The sequence below is a fragment of the Typopeltis vanoorti genome, chromosome 15, assembly GCF_054136105.1.
Source record: "Typopeltis vanoorti isolate ZY-2024b chromosome 15, IOZ_Tvanoo_1.0, whole genome shotgun sequence".
Taxonomy (NCBI): Eukaryota; Metazoa; Arthropoda; class Arachnida; order Uropygi; family Thelyphonidae; genus Typopeltis; species Typopeltis vanoorti.
The window spans coordinates 33,880,807-33,902,622 of NC_143563.1; the positions used below are offsets into that span (position 1 = coordinate 33,880,807).

The following is a 21,816-nucleotide window of genomic DNA, read 5'->3' on the forward strand; positions in this document are numbered from 1 at the left end:
GGAGTCCAGATCTGTGTGCACATCCACATGTGGCCTTATTAAAGCCTTATAGAGGGTAACAATAATTTCTCTATCCCTGCTTGTTAAAGTGTTCTTCAGTAACCACATAATCTGACATGATAATGCCCCCTAAACTTCAATTCCCTGTCCACAATCACCCCTAAGTCCCTGGCCTCAGTTTCCTACAAATATCCAGAATAGTTCTGGATATTTATAGAAAATTAGCTCTTAAAAGTTCATTTCACTTTATGTTAATAACAGAACCCAAATGAAACTGTAACAGAAATGAAAGTGGTGCCCAGTAAAAAATATACCATTTCATACATAAGACTTAATAATGATTACATTATTTGAATTGTGACTTCTATGCCGCTGGGTGTGACTCAATACACAGGCAGAGAACTAGTGGAAAGAAAAGAATTGAAAAATAAAACTCATATGGAATTCTCCTGTTGACAAAATGTACTGAACACAATCTTGTCTACACCAACACACACACACACACACACACACACACACACACACACACACACACACACAGCGGGGGCTCTGCCCCCTGATGCCCAACCCCCCCGAGTTCCGGGCTGGTAAGCCGGTTCTCCTTCAATTCTGATGACTCGAGACATGAGACAACAATGTGTCTGTCTCATGAAGGCAAACACATTATTGGACGTTTCAAAACAATGAAGAGACAAAAAAACGTGACATAAAAACGTTTCAAATTTCGGCTTATCTTTTTATATATATAGAATAGATTTTTTTTTTGTGAAAAGAATAAATTCAAACATCATCGAAATGCACCTTCTCGAATCACTAGTACTCGACTGATTATATTGTTGTCTGTGCTCATGATCATAACGAAGTCCTTCTCACAAGAACCAATGCCACTGATTGTTGGATTGATCTTTGATATGCAATACCATGGCCATCAAATTGCATATAAGAGGGAACCAACCAAGATGCAAAACCCAACAGAGAGAGAGAGAGAGAGAGATTTAATATTGATGCTCCAAAAGATCCTACAAAGTGTAACTAGTTCTGAAAATGTCTCAACAACAAATTACCTATAGATTCTACCAAGAGTCTGAGTAGCACTGGCTAGCAATTAATTAAGTAATTATTATTATTATACAGGATCTCCATGGAGTCCAGAGACTCCAACGATGAGTCTCCGGACTATTATACACACAAAACATATCACACCTCCCTCTCCTTAAACTCTTTCACTGTCATGGAACTCAACTAATTCTGGCAACCCATTCCACTCATTCATCACTCTCCATGCAGAAAATCTGGTTTGCATACTCCCTACTAACCACACTCTTATACAACTTCCACAGATGGCCTCCTAGTTCTCTGTCATATATTAAGAAATTTCCTTTGCATCAATTTTTATAAAACCCCTTTAATATCTTAAAAGTTTCTATCATGTCCCTTCTTTTTCAACTATCAACTCAACTTTGTAACTCACAAACTTTCAACCTATTCTCATAGAGAGCATTTCACAGATCTTTCACATCTCTGAATCTTTTCTACCACCTCCTGATCCCAAGAAACCCAGGTGATCAAACCTGTGCACAGTAGTCAAAAACATGTAGCTGAATCCTAGCCTTATACAGAGAGATAATAACTTCTCTATCTTTACTAGTTAGTGTGTTTTTTGAAAAACACACTAACTAGTACAAAACTAAAACTAAAACACTCAATGGATTACTTGGATGATTTAACAATCATCCAAGTAATCCTTTGAGCTATTTTACTAACTTCTGCAATATGCCCTCTGAATTTCAACTCTGTCTACCATAATCCCCAAGTCTCTAGCCTCATCAATTTCCTGCAATCCAGTACCACCATCGATGTGATACACAATATGCAATCCTTTCAATCCTAAGTGGATAACTTACATTTTGCAACATTAAATTGACAATTATTATCCTTTGTCCACAATGCCAATTTATTTAAATAATCCTGCAGGATATCTACATAACCTTTATCAACTATTGCTCTCTCCAGTTTTGCATCATCAGCAAACAACTGAATATCCCTACATAAATCTTTCCCTTATATCACTGATATACAAATTAAAGAGTAGTGGCCCTAGTACAGAACCTTGAGGTACTCTCCACTAGTCACCCTCATCCTCCTAGATTCCACTCCACCATATATACTACTCTCTTTTGTCTGTCAGCCGCCCTTCTCCCATCCATGCCACTAGCTTCATATCCATTTCTATTTGATCCAACTTTTGTAATAGTTTCCCATGTGGTATTCTGTCAAATGCCTTTGCAAAGTCCAGCAATATCATGATGTAGCCATTTCCTTTTTCCAATTCCACTGTCACTTTATTATAAAATGTGAGTAAATTACTAAGACAAGACCTATCCTTTACAAATCTTGCTGCCCACTGTTGAGTATCATATCCTTATTCACCCATTGCTAGATTTTACCTTTAACCAACTTTTCCAATACTTTAACAACCACTCCTGGTATATTAATTGGTCTGTAGTTTGTTACCTATGTCTTGGAGCCTCCTTTATGCAGTGGAACTATCTTACTCTCTTTCCACTTCCCTGGAACCCTGCCGGAGCTGAGACTTAAAGAGTAGTGGCCCCAGTTCTTCTGTATTCTGAAGTTCTGTATTAGAGCCACTACTTGAACAAACTGAACAACTTCATCAGAGGCAATGCCAATTCTCTTGCACATTCACATAGTACATAGGCTGACATCCCATCCAGTCCCACTGCTGCGATCACATTCATATGTTTCAATGTGCTAAACACCTCCTGTTCATCTACCTCAATTAATTAATGAAAATAAAAGAATCCAGCTTCTAATCAGAAATCTAAGGAAATGCAATACCTTACAAACACTTGCAACTTCTGTGGTTTCTTTAGTGCCCTCAAAACATCCTATACACCTTCTACTCATAGGCTCAAATCTTATCCAAGCAAAGGATGGATCAATCCTCTTCAAAGAACACTGATACTATCAATATTCATCAGAGGCAATGCTTCACTGGAGGGGACATTTTAAAAATCTTCTTAACAGCCAATTAGAGATGATCCCCCCCCCCCAAAGGTTGAATATGCTATGCTATTCATGTGAAATTTAATAGTGTCACTGGTATTGATGGCATTCCTGCTGAGATTTTCAAAGAGGAACATGTACATCAAGCACCAACTTCACATTCTCTCTGTTCAGATTTGGAACAGGGAGGACATGGCTGCTAATTTTAAAGATGCTCTGATGGTAAATATCTTCAAAAAAAAAAAAAGGTGATAAGTCAGACAATGGCATTATCCAAGAATCTCTGTTTTCTATGGCTGGGAACTTCTCTTATATTCATACTAATCAACTACTTTTTAGTAAGAAAAAATACTTCCAATGCAGCTCAAGCCGTCTATAGAACAAATAATCTCTGTAGCATGACAACTCCAAGAAAATGTCATGAACAAACCACCCACTTTTCATGTTCTATAATGAGCTAATCAAAGCCTTGAAGTCTTAATCAGGAAACTTTCTAGAAAAAATTCTATCAAAAATTGGTTGCCCACCAAAATTCATTTCTGTTTTGAGCCTACTGCATGACAATATGTCAAGAAGTGTAAACAGCAACAACCATTCAAGATATTAATGGCAAAATGGATGTGAAGTAAGGCTTTATTGTAACAATTCATTTCATTGATGAAACTATCCTCCAGAAATTGAAATAAGCAACAGGATGGAGGGAGAAACCCTTGAAACTTAATAGATTCACATACAAAATCACTTGCAGAATTCCAATATACTGATGATAATGATATTTTTTCACATTCTGAAACAACTTCCTATCGTTGTAAACAGTTTCAAAGCCTAAAAAAAGAATGTCTAAGCATAAACAAGATAAAAGTGCTTCACTAACTTGCTCCAGATATTCACAGTTCAAGTAGATGTCATTCAGATGGATGGACTAACTTTGAAAAATGACAATTATTTCCTCTAGCTTGGTATTATTTCTCAGCAAATGCTGGCTCTGATAAAGAAATTCAATATCATTTAAAATACATTAGTCCAGCATTTCATTGTTGGCAAAAACAAATCTTAGACAACTGAGACATCCAGGAAGTAACCGAACTCTTGGTTCATATAAGATCATTATCCATAATTTGCTACACTGAATGCAAACATGACCACATAGTGAAGTTACTTGAAAAAAATCTAGAAAAATACCATTTCAGAGAATCGTTTAATAATTCACTAGAAAGACAGCCATACTAACACATCAGCAGTTTGACTGAAGCTGGGGTGCACAAGTATTACCAATACCCATATGTCCAATACATGCCTCCAGAATCATCTAGGAGTTGAAGGATGGCCAAAGAACAAGAGGACAAAAGAAGTGCTTTAATGATAATCTCAAATACAATGAAGAAATGTAATAATGAAAAACAGTGGGAAGCTCTGACACTAGTTTGCTCAAAACAAAGAAAGGCAGCATTAACATAATCTTGGTATGCTGTGTAGCATGATTCAGAAACCAAGAAGAGAAGAGGTTAATAGAGAAAAAAAGTATAAAATTAAACAGAGAAATATTTCTTGATCATGTCTTTTGAAAAAACTATTGTGGAAGGTCACAAAGAGTGCACTTTGATCTAATGGGCCATCTCTGCACTCCCAAGTAGATCAATTTTGAAAGAAGACAATCATACTTGTTCACAACTAAATGCTGATGACATAGATCACATTGTGAAGGAATATGGTATTAGCCACCTAACCAGCCTTGATGTAAGTTAAAGTTGCCATGAATGTAAAGTGCAAATTTTACACATTTCTGCTTTTTTTTTTTTTTTCAGCGCAATTTTTAGTGAAGATAACATATTAATCCAAGCTGGTATATGGTGGAGAGCCAGATGAATAAATTCATACAAAACATGAGAGAAATCAGCCAAAAATACTAAACTAGCAGTACACAAGGCAACTGCCAAACCAATTTTTAACCAATGGATCTGAGAGTTTGATTAGAAATAAAACAACTAATCAAAGAGACTAAAGAACTCTGATATGAGTAAGTTCTGAGAAAAACAAGAGGAACGAACAGAAGGTCAATGACAGAATCATGTTAAACATGAAGATAATAGAAAGTAATATCATCATCAAATTCCTCCCATGTACCCTCAAGGGGTGTACAGGATATGACAGTACTACATGAAAAAATTACATCATTACTAACTTCCTATATACAATTTTCCTCCAAATCATTCTGTCACTTGTCAAGACCCCAACATTATCAGATCTTATATTTCTATCGTCTAAGGCACTTTGTACCGTATCAATCTACCTATATCTTGGTCTTCCTCTGGGTCGTTTTCCTGCTAACCTGGCAGAGAACACTTGTTTTGCTAATCTTTCCTCTCCCATTCTATTTAAATGACCATACCACCTGAGATTAGCTCTGCTAACGCATTCCTGGATGCTGACAATGTCAAGTTCTTTCCTAATATCCTCATTTTTAATATGATATTGCCATTGATGCCATCTGTTCATGCCTCCAATCTTTCTCAGGATTCTCATATCTGCGGTCTCTAGTCTTTGGTCAAGTGTTTTACTTCTGACCCAGCTCTCAGATCCATAAGTTAAAGCTGGTTTGAACACTGTCTTGTATACAGCTAATTTAGTGTTCCGACTAATTTCTCTCTTACTCCGTATGAATTTATTCAATTGACTTCCTACCATACCAGCTTTGTTGATTCTGTTGTCTATTTCCATATTTAATTTACCATCTTCACTAAAAATCATGCCTAAGTAGCTGAAATGTTTTACTTGTTCCACAGGTTCTCCATTCACAACACCATTGACATTTTCAATGATTCTGCCTATTTTCATTGTCTTTGTCTTTTTATTGCTGACCTTCATACCATATCTATTACAACAGCTATTCAATTTAGTTCAGAGAATCTTGCAGACTTGTAGCGGATTTATTTAGAAGTATAACATCATCCGCATAAAGCAAAGAGCCGACATTAACATCTCCAATTTTGATATCAGGTTTAATACCACTTTTCTTCATAATGTGATCCATATAGATAACAAATAACAGAGTGGATAATGTACATCCTTGTCTCACACCAGATTTAACATTAAACCATTTTCCTGTACTTCCTTCAATTCTAACTGCTGACTTACAACTCAAATAAAGACTAAGTATTGCTTGATATAATGCCCCATTGACACCATATAACTGCAGTGTATTGAATAGCTTCTCTCTTGGCACCTTGTCATATGTCTTTTCCAAATCGACAAAACTTAAATACAGATCTTTGTTATATTCCCAGGCTTTCTCGACTATTTGTTGTAAAGTGAAGATCTGATCCTGACAGCCTCTATTTGGCCTGAATCCAGCTTGTTCTTCACCAAGCTTTTCTTCCACAATTCTTCTCAACCGTTTCTCAAGTATACTTGCATAGATCTTGCCAGGATCACTCAGTAGGGAAATACCTCTGTAATTCTCACATTCAGTTTTATTTCCCTTTTTATATATGGGTATTATGAGAGCTCTCCTCCAATCATCGGGAATTCGTCCCTCTGTCCAGGCTTTCTGAACTATGCAGTGCAGCCACTGTAAGACTCTTAGACCACCATACTTGAGCATTTCTGGTCGAATATCATCTACTCCTGCTGCCTTTCCACATTTCAAGCCTTTGATGGCTTTTTCTACTTCAAGTATGGATATGTATTCCTGACTGCATGCTTGGTCAGTGTTTTTTATCACTGTGCTGTCATCACTGCTTGTTTCATTTAGCAGTTTTTCAAAGTAATTACTCCATACTTCAAGGATATCTTTTTCTCCTATTTTCATGTCACCTTTATCATCTCTAACTCCTTTTACAGCCTCTTTCCTCCATTCCTAAGCTTCTTCAACAACCTCCAGAATATTTTGCCACCTTCTTGATATTTATTTTCTATATTCTTGCCAAAATCCACCCATGACTTTTGTTTAGCTAGTTTTACACAGTGTTTAGCTTTCTTACATTTGTCTCTGTATTCTGTAAGAGTAAAAGCTGACTTATTTGCCAGGAACTTTTGATATGCTTTCTTCTTTTCCTTCACTGCCTCTTTAACTTCCTGTGTCCACCAGGGAGTTCTGATTTTTTTATCCTTGCACACAATCTCACCACATGCCTCTCTGGCAGAATCAATCAATGTTTTCTTCAGAGTTTGCCACTGAATCTCCAAGGCTTGATTCCTGTTCTCAAACTCTTTCATTTTTTTTTTTTTAATAATCTTTCTGTATTTTACTCTACAGTTCACATCTGAGAGCTGCTCAACTTTTATTCGCTTTAAAACTTTCTTACATGTTATTCTTTTCAATATGAAATTCAATTTTATCCTGCTCAAGACTAAATAGTGATCACTTCCAATTTCAAATCCTCTGTACACTCTAGTGTCCTGCACCAGGGAGAAAACATCACTATCAACAATAACATAGTCAATGAGACTTTTCTTATTCCTTGCCTCTTCTCTCCATGTGAATTTGTGCACATTTTTATGTTGGAACATGGTGTTAGTAATAAACAGTCCATGTCCTGAGCAGAAATCCAACAGATATTTGCCATTATTATTAGCTTTGCTCTTTTCACCAAATTTTCCCAAAATATTTTTGTATGTCTCACAATCATTTCCTACTCTGCTATTTAGATCCCCAACAAGGACCAACTTTTCCTTTTTCATTGTCAGTTGCTTTTTCTAAGGCGTCAAAAAATTCCTCCACTTCTACCTTAGAAGAACCTTCTGTGGGACCATAGGCACAAATAAGTCTCATTGTCCAGTTCCCCATTCTCATATTTGCCCACATTACTCTACTTGAGACTGACTGCCATTCAAGAAGATTAGCCTCGTATTTTGTGTTGAATACTATGGCTACTCCTTCTTTTCCTTGATTGTCATTGCCTGAATATAACATTTTGTATTTATTGCTCAGAAAGATCTCACCAGTTTTGGTCTTTTTTGTTTCAGTCACCCCTATTATGTCGATCTGGTACTTATCTAATTCCTCAGCTAGCTCCATTTCTTTGCCATTCAGGCTTCTTACTTTGATAGTACCGATCTTTAACTCTGGTGATGTTGAGTTGGGGTTTGTTTTCAGATTTGTTCCAGTAGCTGACTTTTCGCTGTTCGCCCTGGTTCCCTGGCGAAAACAACGGGGGCTTTGTTTAACTGGGCGACGCCCCAGCCGGCATGAAATTTTGTCATGTTGTACCATCATTTTTTATTTTGGTTTAACCAATAAGAATACAATTTGGTCAGCTAAATCCCAAATTGCCAGCCCATCCTCGTTCGTTCAGTATCAAAGTAGATACCCAACAGGGTGCACCACGAGAAGGTGAGGATTGGACATTAGGTCAGAAGCCCTGGTCGGTTCTCTGCATTCCTTTAAAGGCTATGTGGAGGTCTCCTCTCAGTTATACATCTTTGACCCTTAAGCACCCCTAGAAAGTAATATGGCATTATTAATTTTCAGAATTTAAATGGAACAGGAGAGGGAGGAGAAAGGTTAGCAAAAACAGTGCCTGACAGTAAAGAAAAAGAGATTTAGAGGAAGACAAAAATCTATGTGGATTAATGCAATTTTAGATGGTTGGTGAATTTCATTGCTTGGTATGAGACCACCATACCAACCTGCTTCAAAAATTCTATTTGGTCTCTAAGCAGAGTTTCTGGATTATCTAACTTCTAGCCCAATGCACAGCACTAAAGTACAATAGAAACAACCTTTTGTGGACAGAATACACATACACGCACAAATTTAGTATGCCTTAGAACAGTGCTTCCCAAACTTCTGGATGTCAGGGAGCCACCTTAGGAAAAATTAAAATATTTCACGACCTCTCTCGAAAAAAAATGTAATATAGACATATATTATTATAATATTTATTGTATTTATATTCAATACAAAACATACACAGCGAATACTGCAAAAATCAAATGCAAATATTACATTTTTAACACCTTACATACACATTTGACATGGCACATTATCTCATTTTTATATAGATAGATATATTCTTACAAAATAGCTTAAGGAAATTACAACATACAATAGAATATACATTAAAATAAATTTTAATGCACTTCCAATATTTCGGCAACATCACGTTGCCATTACACAGGAACTTAAATACAGGACACGTGTGCACAAGCACAACACACAGTAAATGAGGAATGAATCAGGAAGCTATTCTTTCTCCTAAAAGTCCTGATGGTGTCCCCTAGCGGACAATGTAGGTATTCTTGGCCGATTGGGCTGAAGGTCTTCTGATGTAGGTTTCCCAAATTTGGGGCAGTCTCATGCAATCAAATTTGTTGAGGTTTGGATTGTTTCTTAGGGGGGCTGAGGCTGATTCCATGAATAGCCTTTCATATTTGAATTTACTACAGTGTATTATCGTGGCTCTCTTCCGCCGTATTCTATGGCGGGTATCCAGTGCATGGTGTGCAAGATCAGAGTGGCTGTATTGGTGAAAACGGATGTAGTCCTTGTGTTCTGAAATTCTGATATTAGCTATCCTGCCTGTTTGGCCAAAGTAGGACAGCTTACAACTGCAAGGGACTTGGTATACACCAGGCAGGTCTGGGAGGGGGGGGGGGGGACTTGGTCTTTAGTGAAGCAGATAAGGGATGCCAATTTTTTATAAGGTCTATAACAAGAAGTTAAGTCATGTTTTTTTAGGATTTTTGTAATTTAATCAGCTCGTGCTCTTTGAGAATACAGAGACAAATGCAAGAATGCTAAACACTGTGTAAAACTAGCTAAAAAAAATTATGCGAGGAATTTGGCAAGAATATAGAAAATAAATATCAAGAAGGTGGCAAAATATTCTGGAGGTAGTTGAAGAAGCTTAGGAATGGAGGAAAGAGTACTGTAAAAGGAGTTAGAGATGATTAAGGTGACATGAAAACAGGAGAAAAAGATATCCTTTAAGTATGGAGTAATTACTTTGAAAAAGCTAACTGAAACAAGCAGTGATGACAGCACAGTGGTAAAAAACACTGACCATGGATGCAGTCAGGAATACTTGAAGTAGAAAAAGCCACCAGATGCTTGAAATGGGGAAAGGCAGCAGGAGTAGATGATATTGGACCAGAAATGCTAAAGTATGGTGGTATAAAAGTCTTACAGTGGCTGCACTGTATAGTTCAGAAAGCCTGGACAGAGGGACGAATTCCCAATGATTGGAGTAGAGCTCTCATAGTACCCATATATAAAAGGCAAAATAGAACTGAATGTGAGAATTACAGAGGTATTTCCCTACTGAGTGTTCCTGGCAAGATCATACTTGAGAACGGTTGAGAAGAATTGTGGAAGAAAAGCTGGGTGAAGAACAAGCTGGATTCAGGTCAAACAGAGACTGTCAGGATCAGATCTTCACTTTACGACAAATAGTCGAGAAAGCCTGGGAATGTAACAAAGATCTGTATTTAAGTTTTGTCGATTTGGAAAAGGCATATGACAAGGTGCCAAGAGAGAAGCTATTCAATACGCTACAGTTATACGTTGTCAATGGGGCAGTATATCAAGCAATACTTAGTCTTCATTTGAGTTGTAAGTCAGCAGTTAGAATTGAAGGAAGTACAGGAAAATGGTTTAATGTTAAATCTGGTGTGAGACAAGGATGTACATTATCCCCTCTGTTATTCATTAACTATATGGATCACATTAGGATGGAAAGTGGTATTAAACATGATATCAAAATTGGAGATGTTAATGTCAGCTCTTTGCTTTATGCGGATGATGTTATACTTCTAAATAAATCCGCTACAAGTCTGCAAGATTCTCTGACTAAATTGAATAGCTGTTGTAATAGATATGGTATGAAGGTCAGGCAGAATCATTGAAAATGTCAATTGTGTTGTGAATGTAGAACCAGTGGAACAAGTAAAACATTTCAGCTACTTAGGCATGATTTTTAGTGAAGATGGTAAATTAAATATAGAAACAGACAACAGAATCAGCAAAGCTGGTATGGTGGGAAGTCAATTGAATAAATTCATATGGAATAAGAGAGAAATTAGTCCAAACACTAAATTAGCTGTATATACAAGACAGTGTTCAAACCAGTTTTAACTTATGGATCTGAGAGCTGGGTCAGAAGTAAAACACTTGGCCAAAGACTAGAGACCGCAGATATGAGAGTCCTGAGAAAGATTGGAGGCGTGAACAGATGGCATCAATGGCAATATCATATTAAAAACGAGGATATTAGGAAAGAACTTGACATTGTCAGCATCCAGGAATGCATCAGCAGAGCTAATCTCAGGTGGTATGGTCACTTAAACAGAATGGGCAAAGAAAGATTAGCAAAACAAGTGTTCTCTGCCAGGTTGGCAGCAAAACGACCCAGAGGAAGACAAAGATATAGGTGGATTGATACAGTACAAAGTGCCTTAGACGATAGAAATATAAGATCTGATAAAGTTGGAGTTTTGACAAGTAACAGACTGATTTGGAGGAAAATTGTAGATAGGAAGTTAGTAATGATGTAAATTTTTTCAGGTAGCACTATCATATCCTGTACACCCCTTGAGGGTACATGGCATGAATTTGACGATGATGATGATGGAGTAAGTTAGCTCAATTCTTTGTTAAGAAGTAGAATAATAAAATTTATATTCTGAATATGTTTTATTGTCTTTCAGCTTCATGATTTTCCTTTAACTAGGCCCTTAGACATACCTTAATTCTTTTATAAAAAAATTAAGGATCAAAAAAGAAATCTGAGGAACGAATTATACTTTCCCCCGTAGGTTATTATATTCGATTAGTGCATTTTCGATATGCACCTGTTTTAAAGAATGTTTTAGGCGCACCAATCGAGGGATTGCTGTATCAGGAAATAACAAACTATTCATCTTCCTCCCCACTATAAATATCATTGCCAGATAACGTTGACTTTCACTACAAGTTTGTTGGGACTGCAGATATAGTTTGTTACAGTGGATAGTTTGCAATAGTGAATTTAACACAGCATTGTGCCTATGGGGCTTTGGTCAGGACTTCCCAATAGTTTGTTATAGTGAGCATGTTCATTATAGCAGTATTTGCTCTAGTAAGAGTCAACTATGGTTTCAGATAACTCACTAGAACAGACAAAAAAAGCTCTCTGTATTAAGTCAGGACTGTTTCTGACCAATAAAGTTTACCTCTTTATGGCTTACTGTGTGGATGGATATTGTGCAAAATATGTGATTTATACACAGAAAATCTCAATCTCTTCTGTGCAAAACATCACAAAACGTACTCTTCAGGTATTTCAAATACCTGACTAATCTGTCAAACATAACGTTTTGGAACATGTTAAAATGCTTGGCAAATCATTAAAGATGATTTGAAATAAGCTGATTTCTTGAAACTGTCAGTACCAGTAATGAATAAACTTATCAAATAGAACCTTTTCTTTATACATTTGCAATTCAACATAAGTTTCTTCAACCCATCACAAATGAATTAAATTCTGCATATTATAACGTGTATTGTGCTTTTTACTTTGACAAAATAATGAAGTAGTTTTTGATTATCATGCATATACAAGTTGTCAGTGATGCCCCCTCTCTAGTTGCAATACAAGACAACTTGGAGAAATCTGTGCAGTTTTTCAAAATGAAAAAACTTTACGTTAATGGTTAATAAATATGTATTAATATTTTTGAAGATGTGATTCAACCAACATAATTCTCAATTCTATTATGACTTGTAAAAGTACTTGAAAGCAGCAGGCACATGTGCATGGATGATGCAGATAAGTATGTAGAGAAATAGTTGTGCAAAATTGCAGAAGTTCAAGGAAAGTACCCATTTTTGTTTCATTACAACATCCACTCTGATTACCAGTGGATAAAAAGAGGCAGTATTACTTTTTGAGCACTCTTACTTAATCTAGTATTCATTAACATTATTCACTTACACGACCTTTTTATTATACAATAACAATAAAAAGAGATAAGCTCTAAAGTTGAGGCAAACAGACAACTGCATCCTGCAGAATACAACTGTTCATGCAGTAAATATCAAATATAGGTGATTCGGTGTTTTGAATGCATTAGTATAAGTTTTGATGACTGGATCTAAATTTGATTCACTATCTCTCAACCCATTTTGAAGAAATCTAAAAAAACACACAAAGTATACACCCAGATACTTTGTTTGTATCCTCACATGAAATCGATGCTATACATTACTGCCTGCTAAAAGAGAAGCATCTTTACCTGCATACTGTTTAACTGTTCACTGTATACAATACTATGAACAGTGTTAGTTCTTATCCATATACATGTACTATGTGATTAAAAAAAAATCATTAAATTTACCTGAAGTTTATTAAAAAAAAAGTGCTCAACTATTTACACCAGATGTAAATATAATGAATGATAAAGTGATTATAACAAAAACAATTCACCTAGAATGTGTTAACTAACATAAATAATTTATAATTACAAATGATTAAAATAGGTGTCTTAAAATCATACTATTTAAGCAAGAGACCCATCCAATCATCTTAAGGGATTAAAATTACTCATATTTATGCCCATGTTTCCAGTTTTAGTGACAAGTATTAAACTGGCAATTTCACACAAAAAATTTTATATAAACTGCTCTTGTGCATATTCAACATCTATCCATATTAGCAGAATGCTATAATTAATAAAGACTGAGTATTATTTCTAATAAGAAAGTGCAATAAATGCCTTTAACATTTACCTAATAACATCATAGGTATCAATGAGAGCTAAGAATGAGTCTGGGAATGCCACAGCATATGCAATAAATGCTGCAAGCTCTCCAGTACTTGCTTCATCACTTAGTATATGTAAGAATTCTGAGAGATCTCTACGATATTTTAAACACAAAGACACAAAGTCTACATCCTGGTCTGTGTGTCTACACTTCAGTGTCTGTAAAGAGAATAGCAAGTATGAAACTGCACAAACATCATATAATAATTCTAGAAAATTTTAGATTTGAAAAAATGCTCAGCAAGATAACATGATAATTGAATAGTAGTGAAAATTCCTCCTTATTTTTATTTATTTTTCATCAATTAACTATCTTCCACCTTACCTTCCACTTAATGTGTTAAGCTCAAAGCTTGTCATGAATGGCTGCATATAAACTTAATGGTGGCATGAATGGGGAGAGGTTGGCTGATAGACACAAATCAGAGGGTGGTGTATGGGGGGAGTAGAATCAAGGCAAATGAGAGTGCCCCAGGGTTATGACTAAGGTCACTACTCTTTAATTTGTACATTAATGATATAGTAGAAGATTTGAGGGAAGGATATTCAGTTGTTTGCTGATGATTCAAAATTGGAGAGAGCAATCTAGTTGATAAAGACGATGTAAATATCCTGCAAGATGATTTAAATAAATTGGTAGTGTGAGCAAAGGACAATGGTTGTCAATTTAATGTTGTAAAACATACAGTAATGCACTTTGAAAAGAAAAGATTACATACTTTGTATCATATTCATCATATAATATTAATATCAGAATCACTTACATTTAATATTTTTATCTGTAAAATTTTTGGCTAAATTTCATAGCCATTGTCAATACAGTTATAGGAAAACTAAAAAGAACAGTTTCAATTTAATTGAAAGCATGTGATATTACATGCACTACAGAATGCAGGAGAATAGCTCCATCTGTATTAATATTCAAAATAAATTACAATAAATTAATTTAGTTAAGTTTTTTTTAAATATAAGCAAAATTTAATTACAATTAAGGAACACATGAATGGTGAGTATTAGTTAATATAACTTCCCAAAATTCAGAAAGTTTCAGGCAATCACTTTGTTCAGGTTCGGGTTGTCAATGTGTGCTTCACAGCTTTCTTTGTAGTCTTTCCAAAAGAAAGTAACTTTTGTGTAACATTTTGGTTTTGTTCCACTGAATTCTTGTTTTGTAGATGAAGCATGGCTTGCTAAGCCAGATTTGTTGAGTTCTTTAAGAGAATTCCAGAAACCCCTACTCTTGTGGCTTATGTTATTATAGACAGATGAATTTGTGCAGATTGACCAGTCTGTCCATAATAACATAAGCCACAAGAGCAGGGGATTGTGCAAACTCCAGGATAAGATAGAGGAAAATATTTGTCTTTTAGTGAGATAAGGAATGCATTAAGTTTGTGAACTGGATGGAAAGCGACTTGTCCATTAATCTGTTGAAGTAATCTTGCTATTTTTTCTGACAGTCCCTTAACGTATGGAATACAAAGTTTGATAATTTCTTCTTGAGGAGGGTTAGGATGATGGCCATAATTATTGATTTTTTTTTTTCATTATAACCATTAGCAATAAAGGTAATTTGGATAATAAACAGCTCTTTGTTTAGAAGAGAATCTGTAGAACAAATTCTATGAGCTCTGTCAATTAAGAATTTGATTACACCATATTTCTGACAACGGTGATGATGAGAGTTACAATGTATTTACCAGTATGAGTTGGTTTTCTATATACTGAGAACTGTAAACTACCATTTGGTTGACATAGAATGAGAACATCCAGAATAGAAGGACAATTGTTGTTTTCTACTTCTAGGGTACAAATATTAAACATAAGTGATTCTGGTATTAATATTTTATGATGAATTCTTCTGCTTATGTCTCAATTTTTAGAGAAATTTGTATCATATTGATGGTACTATTACAGGAAACTAATGCAGCTAGGGACCTGTGGGGTGACGATGGATAGAGATTTGAAACTCAGAGGATACATTTAGAGGAAAGGATTGGCAAAATAGCTCAGAGGATTACTTGGATGTTGAAGAACATACTGACAAGTAAAGATAGGGAGGTTATTATCCCTCTTTATAAAGCTATGATTCAGCCACATTTTAACTATAGTGCAGAGATTTGGTTACCTGGATTTCTTGGAGATCAGGAAGTGGTGGTGAAGTTTCAGAGACAAGTGACCAAGATGGTGACAGGTCTTTGGAATGCTCTCTATGAGGACAGAATGAAAGAGTGTAGGTTGTAGAGTTTGGCTGACAAGCAGAGGTAAGAGGATATGATAGAAACTGATAAGTTACTAAAGGGTGCCTATAAGATTGACACAAAAGACATTTTTCAATATATGAGAAGTGTGTGTGTGTGTGTGTGGGAGAGGGGAACAAGGGGGTTACACATGGAAGGTATCTAACAGTGTGGTTGGTAAGAGTGTGAAGACAGGTTCTTTACATGGAGAGTGGTGAATATGTGGAATGAATTGGCAGAGGTGGTTGTGACTGTCAGAACAGTGAATAAGTTTAAGGAGAAGTATAATAGGTGAGATATGATGAGGGCACTAGCATCATCCTTAGAAGCGGCTGTGATATACATCTTGTTGAGATTAAGTCCTTACTTTTAGTAAATATTGGCGATATTGTTAAACATTAATTGTGTATTTTCCTTATTTCTGACTGTGTTGTTAAGTATGTTGTTTAATCAAGACTTTATTACATGATACTGTCTCAAACGTATTTTACATTTATGGCACCGATGCATACAAGAAAAATGGAGGTTAAGACATTGATGTTGAATGATATTAATATGTTGGATTTAGTGCAATGTAGCATGTTTAATGTGTTCATTGTCGAGAGTGAATGGTTTGTGGTAGGAGAGCAAGAATGGAGAGAATGAGTGTCAGAAATGTTTCGTGAGTGAATTAAGAAATGCGAGTCCTGTTGGGAGCAGAAGAATGAAGTGACAGATATTAAAAATATGAAGCAGAATTGCTTCGTATTGCTTCACACACATATATCTGGAGAATGTAGAGGAAGTAGTGAATGATAGTGTATGAAATATGAATACCATATTTACTCGAATATAACTCGTCCTTGCGTATATCTTGCACCCTTGATTTTACTTTACAAAAAAAGAAATTAAAAAGTTTTGCATATACAGTTTGCACACAAAAAAGTTTAAAACTTTAAGAAATAGATAGCGAATGTTGTTATGACAGTTTCAGATATTTTGGAATTCGGTTGTAGAGAATCAGCATTTCGACTCAACAATCATCGGTTTACCTTTTTCGTTGAGTCACACGATCTTTTGTCAATATCACACCAATCATATGCATAGATATGAAAGGAACCAGTAGAAGAAATGTTGGAGTGAGAGCATTGACTTCTGCTCAATCTTGGATTGCACAGGGGTGGATCAAGATTAAGAGACCATCATTAGAACTGTTGTGCAACTGAATTTTGAAAGCTTGGAACATGATTTTGCCAGAAATAATTAAATTAATTGCAGAAGCATTGTCGCTAAAAGATTCAAATATATCGCATGATGAAGGCGAGTGGCCACTTCCATAAATAACATTTATAATTAAAATTTAAATCCATTCATTTTATAAATAATTGAGCAATTCTAAATTATAATGAATAATACTGAGGATTTAATTATAAACGTCAATTTCGTTTCTTCCTGAAAAACAGTTTCTGAAAATCGATGCATATATCTCGCACCACGATTTTTTAACTTTAATTTGGGAGGAAAAGTGCGTGCTATATTCGAGTAAATATGGTAAGAGTTTGAAGGATGCACTGCCATTCTTATGCAGACTCCTTCACAGGACAAAAAATGAGCGCAAGCAACTGAAGTAACAACTGGCATATTGTACAACAGGAGGAAGGAAGAAAGAAAGAAAGAGTGAATGAGAAAAGAATAAAAGTGCAAGAAACTAGGAGAAAATCAATATTGCATGAGATTGAAGTTTTTTCACTTGGTTACACTATAAATTAAAGATGCCAAAAAATTATACTCTTCTTTAATCCTTTATTTCACGTGAGTTTATTCCAGTAATATAATTTATTTAAATATTTCCACTGAAGGTATTTCCTTACTGAAACACAATTTTTCATCATCATCAAATTCCTGACATGTACCCTCAATGGGTGTAGAGGATATGATAGTACTACATGAAAAACTTACATCATTCCTAACTTCTTATCTACAATTTTCCTCCAAATAAATCTGTTGCCTGTCAAGACTCCAACATTATCAGATCTTATATTTCTATCTTCTAAGGCACTTTTTACTGTATCAATCCACCTATATTTTGGTCTTCCTCTGGGTCTTTTTCCTGCCAACCTAGCAGAGAACACTTGTTTTGCTAATCTTTCCTCTCCCATTCTGTTTAAGTGACCATACCACCTGAGATTAGCTCTGCTAACAATGTCATGTACTTTCCTAATATCCTGATTTTTAATATGATATTGCAATTGATGCCATCAGTTCATGCCCCTAATCTTCCTTATCTGCAGTCTCTAGTCAAGTGTTTTACTTCTGATGCAGCTCTCAGTTCCATAAGTTAAAATTGGTTTGAACACTGTCTTGTATACAGCTAATTTAGTGTTTGGACTAATTTCTCTCTTATTCCATATAAATTTATTCAGTTGACTTCCTACTACTGGCTTTGTTGATTCTGTTGTCTATTTCCATATTTAATTTACCATCTTCACTAAAAATTGTGCCTAAGTAGTTGAAATGTTTCACTTGTTCTATAGGTTCTCCATTCACAACACAATTGACATTTTCAAAAATTCTGCCTATTTTCATTGTCTTTGTCTTGTTATTGCTGACCTTTATATAATATCTATTACAACAGTTATTCAATTTAGTCAGGGAATCTTGCAGACTTGTAGCAGATTTATTTAGAAGTATAACATCATCCACAGAAAGCAAAGAGCTGACATTAACATCTCTAATTTTGATATCAGGTTTAATACCACTTTACTTCATAATGTGATCGATATAGATAATGAATAACAGAGGGGATAATGTGCATCCTTGTCTGACACCAGATTTAATATTCGACCATCTTCCTGTACTTCCTTCAATTCTAACGGCTGACTTACAACTTAAATAGACAAACTATTGCTGGATATAATGCCCAATGACACCATATAACTGTAGCATACTGAATAGCTTCTATCTTGGTACCTTGTCATGCCTTTTCCAGATCTACAAAACTTAAATACAGATCTTTGTTATATTTCCATGATTTCTCAACTATTTGTCGTAAGGTGAAGAGCTGATCCTGACGGCCTCTATCTTCACCAAGCTTCCCTTCCACAAGCTTCTCAACTGTTTCTCAAGTATACTTGCATAATCTTACCAAGAACATTCAGTAGAGAAATACTTCTGTAATTCTCACATTCAGTTTTATTTCCCTTTTTTTATAAATGGGTACTATGAGAGCTCTACTCCAATCATCTGGAATTTGTCCCGGCCTTCTGAACTATGCAGTGCAGCCACTGCAAGACTTTTATACCTCCATACATGAGCATTTTTTGTCAAATATCATCTACTCTAGCTGCCTTTCCACATTTCAGGCTTTTGATAGCTTTTTCTACTTCAAGTATGGATATGTATTCCTGATTGCATGCCTGGTCAGTGTTTTTAACATTGTTAAAAACAGTTAATAACAGTTAAATAACTGTTAATAACAGCTATTTTAACATAACTATGGTGTCACTGATTTAGCATTTTTTTGAAGTAATTACTCCATACATCAAGGAGGAACTGGAGAGAGATAGCTGGAGTGTTATGTGATAAGAGGGTGTAGATCAATCTGAAAGGCAAATTCTATAGGACAGTAGTGAGGCCAGCTATGATGTATGCTATGGAAACTGTGGCCCTGAGGAAAAACAACATCAGCAGGATGGAAGTAGCAGAGATGAGAATGATTAGGTGGATGTGCAGTGTGACCAGAAAGGATCGTCTGAGAAATGACTATGTGAGGGGAACAGTGAAAGTTATGAATTTAGGAGCGAAGATACAGGAGGTAAGGTTGAGATAGTTTGGTCATGTGATGAGGAGGGAGGACAAATATGTGGGAAGAAGGATCATGCAGATGGATGTGCAAGGAAGGAGGAAGCGTGGGCGGCCAAAGAAGAGATGGAGGGAGCTGGTAGAAGAGCACTTGAGGATGAAGAACTTGGATGTGGTGACAGCCCAAGACAGGAGGATGTGGAGGAGACTCATCATCAACAGTGACCCCACTTAAGTGGGAGAAGCTGCAGAAGAAGAAGACTCCATACATCAAGGATATCTTTGTCTCCAGTTTTCATGTCATCTTTATTATCTCTAATTCCTTTTACAGCACTCTTTTCTCCATTTCTAAGTTTTTTCAATAGCATCCAGAATATTTAGCTACCTTCTTGATGTTTATCTTCCATGTTCTTACCAAAGTCTTCCCATGACTTTTGTTTAGCTAGTTTTACACAGTGTTTAGCTTTCTTTCATTTGTTTTTGTATTCTCTAAGAGTACAAGCTGACTTATTTGCCAGGAACTTTTGATATGCTTTCTTCCTTTCCTTTACTGCCTCTTTAACTTCCTGTGTCCACCATGGACTTTTGATTTTTCTATCCTTGCAGACAACCTCACCACATACTTCTTTGGCTGAATCAATCAATATTTTCTTCAGAGTTTGCCACTGAATTTTCAAGGTTTGGTTCCTGTTCTCAAACTCTTTCATTTTTTTTTTTCTTGAATAATGTTTGTATATTTTAGTCTACAGTTCACATCTGAGAGCTGCTCCACTTTTATTCACTTTAAAACTTTCTTACATGTTCTTCTTTTCAATATGAAATTCAATTTTATCATGCTGAAGATTAAATGGTGATCACTTCCAATTTAAAATCGCCTGTACACTCTAGTGTCTTGCACTAGGGAGAAAACATCACTATCGACAATAACATAGTCAATAAGACTTTTCTTATTCCTTGCCTCTTCTCTCCATGTGAATTTGTGTATATTTTTATGTTGGAACATTGTGTTAGTAATAACCAGTCCATTTCTTGGAATCTTTAAATTTATTGTATTGTATGGGCATTTGATGATAAGAGGTATAGTTAATGAAAAAGTGACAATGCATGTTTCCTAGGTGTGAAGATAATGGATGTTAGTAAAGCTTTAAGTTTGCAGAAGAAAGAAGTGAATGAGTTAATTGTTTTGGCAGACAGAAGTGATTTAAAAGGTCATAAATATGCACTGAGAGAGAGGACAAAGAGTTGTTGGAAGGAGCAAAGAGGAAGAGTAAGAAAGTAAAGATTGTGAATCTGCTGACTCGGTATGATAGAACAGAATTGAGAAGCAGGGCCATAATTTCTAATGAGTGAATGAGAAGATTGTGCAAGAGGAATAGGAATGGTGTGCATTGTAGATGTGTGGAGTGAATTTGATGAAATGAACTGTATGTCTGATCGTCTGTATTTGAATGTTTTGAAGTTAGATGCTTGGAAAAGTGTTGTCCAGTGAAAGTTTGAAAGTGCAAAATCAGGGAAACTAGAGATATTGGGGGGGGGGGGGGAGAGAACACAAGCAAGTGTCTAGCGACCTCTCAGTGTGAGTGCAGGAAAAACTTTGCAGAAATAGCCACCTCTGGGATAGATAAATATGAGTGCAGGACTGATTATGAAAAGCTGGGTGCAGAGTCCCACATTTAAAATTGGAATGGGGAGGTAATGACATTATATAAAGGAAACCTGTGGACCCAAGGGGAAGTTGAAATGCATGTACATGAATAAAAAAGTATCAGTAATAAAGAAGAAGAGTTTTTGGCATTGGTCAGCACGACTTGGCCAAAAAATTATTATTGCATCAGCAAGATCTGTTTGACAGAGAATAATGTAGTTATAGGGATAGAATGTAATGGATATTATATTTTCAGAGAAGATAAAAGAAATAGGACAGGAAGCGGGATATTATTAATGATAGCTGAAAAACTTCGACCAACAAAAATAGAAGTTAAGCCAGATTTTAGATCTCAGAAAAATGGTTCATTTCTCTGAGAATGTC

The 21,816-nt window shown here is 35.7% G+C and overlaps 1 protein-coding gene across 2 annotated transcripts in view; it reads right to left on the reverse strand.

Moving 5' to 3' along the window:
• The window catches only part of Naprt (nicotinate phosphoribosyltransferase), a 282,374-nt gene that overhangs the window by 115,407 nt on the left and 145,151 nt on the right, over window positions 1–21,816 (reverse strand). For both annotated transcript variants that reach the window (XM_090404880.1, XM_090404881.1), the window contains exon 7: window positions 13,733–13,926. In XM_090404880.1, coding sequence (XP_090261006.1) covers window positions 13,733–13,926 — 194 coding nt within the window. The remainder of the gene's footprint in view (window positions 1–13,732; window positions 13,927–21,816) is intronic.